This window comes from Rutidosis leptorrhynchoides, chromosome 1 (assembly GCF_046630445.1).
Source record: "Rutidosis leptorrhynchoides isolate AG116_Rl617_1_P2 chromosome 1, CSIRO_AGI_Rlap_v1, whole genome shotgun sequence".
Classification (NCBI taxonomy): domain Eukaryota; kingdom Viridiplantae; phylum Streptophyta; class Magnoliopsida; order Asterales; family Asteraceae; genus Rutidosis; species Rutidosis leptorrhynchoides.
The window spans coordinates 41,783,403-41,792,538 of NC_092333.1; the positions used below are offsets into that span (position 1 = coordinate 41,783,403).

The 9,136-nt window shown below is 35.0% G+C and overlaps 1 protein-coding gene across 1 annotated transcript in view; it reads right to left on the reverse strand.

The window, feature by feature from the left end:
* Positions 1 to 8,632, reverse strand: part of LOC139863150 (lysine-specific demethylase JMJ25-like) — a 54,169-nt gene extending 45,537 nt beyond the window's left edge. Inside the window, exons 1-7 of the mRNA XM_071851823.1 lie at positions 8,499 to 8,632; positions 7,841 to 7,962; positions 7,633 to 7,729; positions 7,399 to 7,549; positions 7,139 to 7,193; positions 4,444 to 5,506; positions 3,458 to 3,910 (exon numbers count right to left, since the gene is read on the reverse strand). Coding sequence (XP_071707924.1) covers positions 3,458 to 3,910; positions 4,444 to 5,506; positions 7,139 to 7,193; positions 7,399 to 7,549; positions 7,633 to 7,729; positions 7,841 to 7,962; positions 8,499 to 8,543 — 1,986 coding nt within the window. The 5' untranslated portion in view covers positions 8,544 to 8,632. The remainder of the gene's footprint in view (positions 1 to 3,457; positions 3,911 to 4,443; positions 5,507 to 7,138; positions 7,194 to 7,398; positions 7,550 to 7,632; positions 7,730 to 7,840; positions 7,963 to 8,498) is intronic.
* Positions 8,633 to 9,136: the final 504 nt, after the last annotated feature.

Here is a 9,136-nt window from a genome sequence, read left to right on the forward strand (position 1 = left end):
GTTCGGAAAAGGTGTTTAAGTAATCGGTCCGAAAGTCCTCAACCAAAGTCAAATAGTACTAAGTCAGTAAATCGTCTTAATAGGTTTAAAAGTATGTAAATAAGGTCTTAAGGGTCATCATCATTCATCATTTAACAAAAGGTGTAAAGTAGGTTTCGTTCATGAAAGTAGTTTAAAACAAAGGCTGACTTCAGTCAGTCACCACGGCCTCTACCCTTACTGAATTAAGGTGAGACCAGTGGCCATGGCTCCGTATATGAGTCCTTTAAGTGTGGTAAAATTTACAGAAGCAAACTCGTCTTCGTTTGACCGTGGTGACGGTCTAAGTGCGAGTAGGTCAGAAATTTCTGCACAATGTTAAAGGACATAGGTAAGACGAGTCTTATATGAAAAATTATCTACTCGAAAAGATCTATTTGAAAATCAAGGCCTCAGTAGCCCAGGTCTACTGGTCTGTTACAGAAACAGTAGGACAGAGGGCTGTAAACAGAAAACAGGAAGTTAAAAGTGAGTTCCGGTGGTCTTGGTGCTTGATGTTCATCTTGGTTCTCATCCTTGATGCGTATAGCTTCAAGTGTACGACTCGTTGATGTGTTTGCATTATCTTGACCAAGATTTGACCATCATAACCCAAGTGCAAGTCTAAGACATGAAGCACAACTCACTTAAGAGTTGTATGAAGTTTGATGAACCAAAGTTACATCAAAGTCTTAGATCTAACACATACATGGACTTTAAAGCTAATAACAAGTTATAAACTTGAAAGTAAACTAACTAATCAAGATCTTAAGATGTAGAACATAGTTCTTAGTTAGATCTTGAAGATCCAAGACTCAAAAGTCTAGATCAAGCATAAGTATACAAAGTTATATTTAAAGAAAACTTATTTACATGTTCTTGAACTTTTAAAGTTACTTTTAGTTCAAGATTAATGAGATCAAAGTTAACTAGTAACATTTGGCCAATCACAACCAACAAACAAGAAATTAAAGTGCATAAAATGAAGTGATAAACTAAGTAAACAAGTAAAAGGTTCATGGTTTGTTCATACTTTTAAAGATTCAACCAAGGTTTGATTTTTAAGTGAAGTAAACTTTAAGTTTACTTCAAGAACTACAAGTATGAGTTACAACACAAGAACTTTCTTTCTTTAAACAAGTATTGGAGATCATAAGCTAAGAAGTTTATGTCTTATGTGTTCTTGTTATGAACAAGATAATTATGTAGAATGAAACTAGGTAGTTTGATTCTTGAACTAATAAAGAACAATAACAACAACAATATGAAACAAGTAACAACAACAAACAAGTGATCAAACAAGCAAGTAACAAAAGATGATGATGATTTATGTGTAAGGTCACGGTTTTGTCAAGAGAAAAAGAGGAAGAGAAAGCCTTGAAAGAACTCACACTTTAGAGAGCAAATGAGAGAAAAGTTGTAAGTGTTTGTGTGTGTGTTTGAATGAAAGAGTAATGCAAGTAATGTAGTGATAAAAAAAATTAAAAACCCCTTCAAATGGCCTATAGGCCGACGGCTTTGGGCACCCATGGGGAGGAGGAAAAAGTTTGTTGGTTAATAGCTTGTAAAGTCTTACAAAGTTGGTTAATGGAGGTAGTCTCATGGGGATTACATGTTAACTAGATTCCCATTTGCATAAACTAACTAGTTCATGTTCAAATAATACTTACAAGTGGAAGAGTGGGCTAGTTAGTCCACTTAAAAGGTAGGGTGGGCTTATAAGCCCAATATCATGAGTATATTACACTAGTCAAAGCCCAAGTTCAATAATTAACAAATAAAGTCCAACAAAAGCCCAAGTAATTAACCAACAACCTTAGTTAATTAAAATGATTAATAAAACTAATCATGAATGTAAATAATATGTGAAAATATTATTCGTGTAAGTTTCGTGTGTCACAAAGACGTTTCAGGCAATTAAAGTCAAGTTCGGGCAATCATGGCAACATGTAAATGTAATAACATACATTCGTTTTATCACACGTATTAATAATAACAATTATTAATAAATAAACGTTGGAAAATCCAGGGTCGTTACACTTATATTGTATTATACATATATTCTAATATATTATGTAATCTTGGGATACCATAGACACGTATGCAAATGTTTTGACATATCATATCGACCCATGTGTATATATTATTTGGAACAACCATAGACACTCTATATGCAGTAATGTGGGAGTTAGCTATACAGGGTTGAGGTTGATTCCAAAAATATATATACTTTGAGTTGTGATCTAGCCTGAGACGTGTATACACTGGGTCGTGGATTGATTCAAGATAATATATATCAATTTTTTTCTGTACATCCAACGTTGGACAACTAGTTGTAGGTTACTAACGAGGACAGCTGACTTAATAAACTTAAAACATCAAAATGTATTAAAAGTGTTGTAAATATATTTTGAATATACTTTGATATATATGTACATATTTGTTATAGGTTCGTGAATCGACCAGTGGCCAAGTCTTACTTCCCGACGAAGTAAAAATCTGTGAAAGTGAGTTATAGTCTCACCTTTAAAATCTAATATTTTTGGGATGAGAATACATGCAGGTTTTATAAATGATTTACAAAATAGACACAAGTACGTGAAACTACATTCTATGGTTGAATTATCGAAATCGAATATGCCCCTTTTTATTAAGTCTGGTAATCTAAGAATTAGGGAACAGACACCCTAATTGACGCGAATCCTAAAGATAGATCTATTGGGCCTAACAAACCCCATCCAAAGTACCGGATGCTTTAGTACTTCGAAATTTATATCATATCCGAAGGGTGTCCCGGAATGATGGGGATATTCTTATATATGCATCTTGTTAATGTCGGTTACCAGGTGTTCACCATATGAATGATTTTTATCTCTATGTATGAGATGTATATTGAAATATAAAATCTTGTGGTCTATTGTTACGATTTGATATATATAGGTTAAACCTATAACTCACCAACATTTTTGTTGACGTTTAAAGCATGTTTATTCTTAGGTGAATATTAAGAGCTTCCGCTGTTGCATACTAAAATAAGGACAAGATTTGGAGTCCATGTTTGTATGATATTATATAAAAACTGCATTCAAGAAACATATGTCGATGTAATATATTTCTTTTGTAAACCATTATGTAATGGTCGTGTGTAAACAGTATATTTTAGATTATCATTATTTGATAATCTACGTAATGCCTTTGAAACCTTTATTGATAAAATAAAGGTTATGGTTGTTTTAAAAATGAATGCAGTCTTTGAAAAACGTCTCATATAGAGGTCAAAACCTCGCAACGTAATCAATTAATATGGAAAGTTTATAATCAATATGAACGGGACATTTCATAACCTACGTCGACAAATTACAGAAGAACAATTTAGAGAACAATAATGTTGCAATGCTATACAAACAAATAATAATTCTGTTATAATATGCTAGTTCACCTGCTGCAGTGGACGACAGAAAACATGTCTGAACTCTGTGAAGTGTTTTTTAAGATATTCCTCCAATTTAGGAGTATCTTCCCTCCTAAATATGTCCCACAATGCACCACCCTCTTCCAGATTAAATCCATCAACACAAGTATCGAGATTATCAACTTCCATGTCATCTGTCTGCTCATCGTTACAAGCTGCTTCATCCTCTGAGCTATCCTGTTTCTCAGTATGACATGAATTAGCAGGTTTATCAGACTTCAATTTCTTTCTAGTACATTGTCTTGTATTTGTATTTGAAAAATCCTTTCTCTTCACCTCATCTTCTTGACTGCTATTACTATTATTAACTCCATAAAGCTCCTTATGATCCTGAGCCTCGTGCTTCTTTTTTAATCTATTTATGCTTCGAAGATTATCAGACCCAAGGGTCCAAGTTGCAGTGTGAGTCAGCACATTCACCTACAGGTTACCCAAACATAATATACTAGTGAATGCACCCACACACACACGCGCGCACACACACACACACACACACACACACACACATATATATATATATATACACACACACACATATATATCAGACTAATATAGAGGAAATGCAGAAACAGATAGAACGTCTTTTTGACATAGTTCACCACAAGAGAAGTTAAGACACGACAATCATATTTTGGTTAAAAAAATACATATATTAATACGATAACAGTACTGAAACCTCTTAAGAATCTTAACAAAGTTAAATTGCGGATTATATTAGTAACAATCATCACAAATACAATGTACACACTAGAATAGAAAATGCCTTACAAGACCCCTTTCATGAGTTGACTAAATTGATATCAGTTTTTGTTATGTTTTAAGAAACACTGGAACCATTAGCAAGCCGATTTATTCTCATCCCACTTAAACAGCACTTTAAAAGCCAAAAGATAATTGAAAAGATATAATTTTGATGGCTAAAGAGAGAGTTCAAATCAATAAAAAGAGCATACCGCGTCAGACATTTGACAGTGAAGTTTGGTTACAGAGTCTCCACGCCCTAATTCTTGAGGAAGACCATAACCTATATATGTTTTGGGACCCATGTCTGGCTTGAGAGACTTTTCAGGCAACTTCACAGCAAGATTAAGATAGCCATCACGAGGATGTGTATATTCCTTAAAGGGTAAAGAAGTAATAAACTCAACACCATGACGGGGTAAACGTTCTTCAAATAAAGTTGATGGAGGCCAGTCTTGCAACTTAAGGATCTTAGGCCACCCATTCGATTCATATCGACCATCCGTGTAACCCTTAAGAAATTCATGAATATTAACATCAACCTCACACCAATCTAAACAATTAACAGCAGACACATCCAAAACTTTTTCATGGTTACTATTTGATATCTGACGAAAAGCACGCCACATGACCATGGGCTCCCAACTCAACCCAAGAGTGGTTTCAAGAACATTACTTACTATTACAGGCTGACCTTTTGACCAATGCCACTGAAAATGTTTCAGATCCCCAGATTGAATGTCTATAGCTCGTGGACAATACAAATAATTGTCATTACTATTTTCACGACAAGATGCCTTACGTAATTGCTTATCGGTATCATTTTCATTGACTGAATCCGAACAAGTGCACCATTCTTTAGGCATGTCTCTCATATCTTCATCCAATTTGTGCTTCTTTAAGAGCTCTTTTGCATTCACCAACAATGTCGAAACACCTTCTTCTTTGTTAACATACATCAACTGTAATATTCCATGTCCACAACCACCCATACTTTCTGGGGGACAAAGAATTCTACCATCATCCAAAGACTTCCACTCAGTTTTTATCTTCCCATTAGGTGCTTCAGTCATTGTTACACGTTTTGTAACCGATGGTTTATACTTCCCACCATGCAAATATTCAACGCCTGGATCTGTAAAATCATATTTAACAACTTCTTTGTTTCCCTGAAGGTTTCCATCACGTAATTCCCAACAACACTGAAGGCAAAGATCATAATTACAGCTGGGGCAGCTTCTATGCAAGTCAAATATTGAGGTTTTACAGCAGTCACTGCATACACCGTATGAAATCTTTATTAGACAAAAATAATAATAATCAGAATATTTCAGAAAACTTTACTTCATACGTATGTTTATAGATGTATGCATGGTATGTACGTATGTTTATAGATGTATGTATGTAGGTTTTGTAATGTAGGTATTTATGTCTATGTATGTATGTTTTGCCTATGTATGTATGTTAGGTTGTTTTTGTAGGTATGTATGTATGTTTTTGTTTGTTTTGTAGGTGTATGTATGTACGTAGGTATGTTTCATGTAGGTATGTTTATGTACGGATGTTTGTAGGTATGTATATAGGTTTATGTATTTATGAGTGTGTGTGTGTGTGTGTGTGTGTGTTTTGTGTTGTGGTGTGGTGTGTGTGTGTGTGTGTGTGTGTGTGTGTGTGTGTGTGTTGGGGGGGGGGGGGTCTCTCGCATCGTTCGGTGCATCTTGGGTCATTATAACTGAGGAAGACCTTCTTTGCTCCTGAGCTTGGTTGGTACTCTTTTAGCTGTGTGTCTTCGGGGATGTCTACCGTAAAGATGCATGAGTGGTGTTTGGTTTGTTACGGGTGGTTGGCTCTTTGCTTGCGCAACAGCTAACTTCCACCTGGCATGCCTTTCGAGTTCTGTTTTCAAGGTCCCGTGGCTCTATTTTTTGAGGCAACACCAAGCGTCGATTAAGTGGCGACTTGACTGCCGTTTAGAGCCTAAATTGAATTTCAGGCAGGCTTTTAAAACCATGAAAATTTGATTCTACCATTTGCATGGCGTCTCAATTTTAATTTTAGTTTTATTTTACTATTTTTTTTTAAAAAAAATTCGTACTTATTGGCCGGAGGTCCACTCGGAAGCAATCTCTTTATCCGTCGAATAGAGAGAGGGATGACTTTCTCGACTTTTAAGAGCGTTTTACTCTGGGTGGAGAAATGACCTGTTTTTATTCTCGGATAGGGGAAGGATTGTCTACATCTTACCTCCCCCATACACCAATCATGTGGTATTAGGTTTTGTTGTTGTTGTGGTTTACTTCAGATACGTGTACAACAAGTTTAAGAATAGCCTGCGCGTTGCTGCGGGATATGATTACGCTCGATAACTTAAACATTGTTTGGATAGTAGAGATGGCCCGCAAATTGTGACGGAAAATCACTTGCAGCAATACATGGTTTCGCAATATATACTAAACACTTTTTCAGTAATTTATAATTACAATACGCATATCGAAAGTTGGTACAATTTTTTAAATTAAAAGTAGGAAATCAATAGGATCAATTATTATATTTAAAAAAAAGGTAAAAAACACACATAAAAAAAAGTAAAACTAAAAAAAAAAAAAATGATAAATATATAGCAAAACTAATAGGTAAACATGTTTTGATGGTGGAATTATGAGGCAACTTGACTTCTTAAGCAACTAAAAAATATAAACACTAAGAGAAAAAAATTCGAAATCAGGTGCCTTGGATTAAGGCATGTGCACATTTACCATCCGAGCAACTAACTGATTGTTAGAGTTTTGTAAAGTAAATTATATATCAAATAGCTAGCAGATATCAGACGACATGCCATTTAACTTCAAACGACCAAAATTCCGTGTGATTTAGTATGTAGGAACAACAATGATTAAAATGACATACCAAAACATGAGCTCATCCAAGTAACAGGCTGCCTTCTTCAACTTTACATCAGATACTTGACATCCTGTCCAAAAAAAAAAGGAGTTAAAAGAGATCTTTCATCTCAGAGCATCGTTTCTTAAATCGATATATTTCAGAAAACTTGGTTATTGGTTTTGTCCAGTTTGGGTCAGAACCGGCTATAAATGACATCATCATATTTAAATTTTTCTGTTTAATATGCTAATAAAATAATTAGAATAGCAATTAAAATGACCAACGAAAGATGCCTTGAATTTCAGACTCTATCAGTTTTTCCTTCATGTTCTCCTTGTTGAGACGCTTCAAGAATGGAAGAAGGACGTGTAAGATATAAATAGAATATCGAACTTTTTGATCATAACTTGGTTTTAAATCAATCTTTCCTTTGACCTAATAATAAACAGCCAAACAAACTTAGTACTTCAACTCTAAAACAACAGTATGTTATTAAAATATCAGCTGCAGGAACCAACTTTTCGTAGTACACCGCGCAGGCAAGATTTGCAGTTGCAATTGTCAAGACAAACAGGGCAGCGCTCAGCAAACATCTCCTCTTTCATGTTAGGGTACCTGCAAACAAACAGAAGTTGACTAGTTAGACAAGATGATATATAAACAAAATCAACTAATTGTGATAGGTAAGTGTAACAGTAGCATTCAAGTGACTGGAAAAACATATACCATCTTGTCATACACGGCACACAGTAACGTTTCGTCTTACAATTGCCACAATTTACGACCCGGCCCTTGTTGTTCCTTTGACACTGATGACACATCACTGATTGAACATATTGTAGGACTCCCTGCAAGTGGATGCATGAAAATTGGAAAATAATGTTAATAATTAGTTACCAACGGATCTTCGGTCCAGCGGTACCGCGGTTACACTTGTGTACTCGCAGGGCTAGAGGTCTCGGGTTCGAACCTCGTCACCCGCTCTAGGAATTGAAATATATTCCTTGAAGGTGGCCCAAAGGGAAGGTTTTACCGACCCGCTCCGGGACTAAGGTCCGGCCTGCCTGCCCCTCGGGATGGTTTAAGGGTCAGATCCTCAGAGTGTGGTTCGGTCCGACTGATGCAAGCTTGCCTTTCAAAAAAAAAAAAAATAAATAAATAAATGTTAATAATTAGTTGTAATAAAGGCTGAAAAAAGTAAATTTGTAACTTTGATTCACAATATTTAGAATCTACGCATAAGATTATAGGTTGATGTTCAAATTTGTTTTTGGCTACTCAACTTTACTTAACAATTTAAGGTATTTTATTTTACCTTTTGAAGCATCTCAAATCACAACTCAAGCAAATGATATAACAATAGGCAAAGGAGAAAGAATAGTACATTTTGATCAGGAACCATATGTCTGCTAGCGCACTTAGGCCTCATTTTATCACTCTTAATAACCTCATCTCCTTCATCATTGGTCTTCGTAGTGCTTGTTTGAGGAGTCGTACCAAATTGTTGATCAGTAGCATTCGTTTGCGTCTAACGCTTGACCTTTTGTTTCTTTGAATTTTATTTTACTGATTTACTGATCATTGACCATGATTTCTGCGTCAAATTTTAGTTCCTACGAGTATTTTTTTTTTTTTTTTTTTTTTTTTTGAGAGATAAAAATAAGACAAAATTGGCAAAATGGTCCCTCTATATGTTCATTTTTACTCTTTTCATTCACGTTTTTACAAAACTGCAATTTTCATCCTTAATAGTGTAAAGTTGTCCCAATTTAGTCCCAGCATTAACGAACGGTTATATTACCCGTTAGTGTAGACTAGTGTGTATCATGTGATTATAAATCGTTTCATATTCTTATGTATAATGAATTCTTCACACTAAACCTATACGTGATAATTTGTTCTATTCATGTTCCTTCTATTACTCTGCGATTAATCTAAGACATAAACAATTTCGCTGGCCGAGCATCATGGTTGGATTTCGAAAAAAATAAAAATAATGAAAGCTTACACTTCGATCACAAC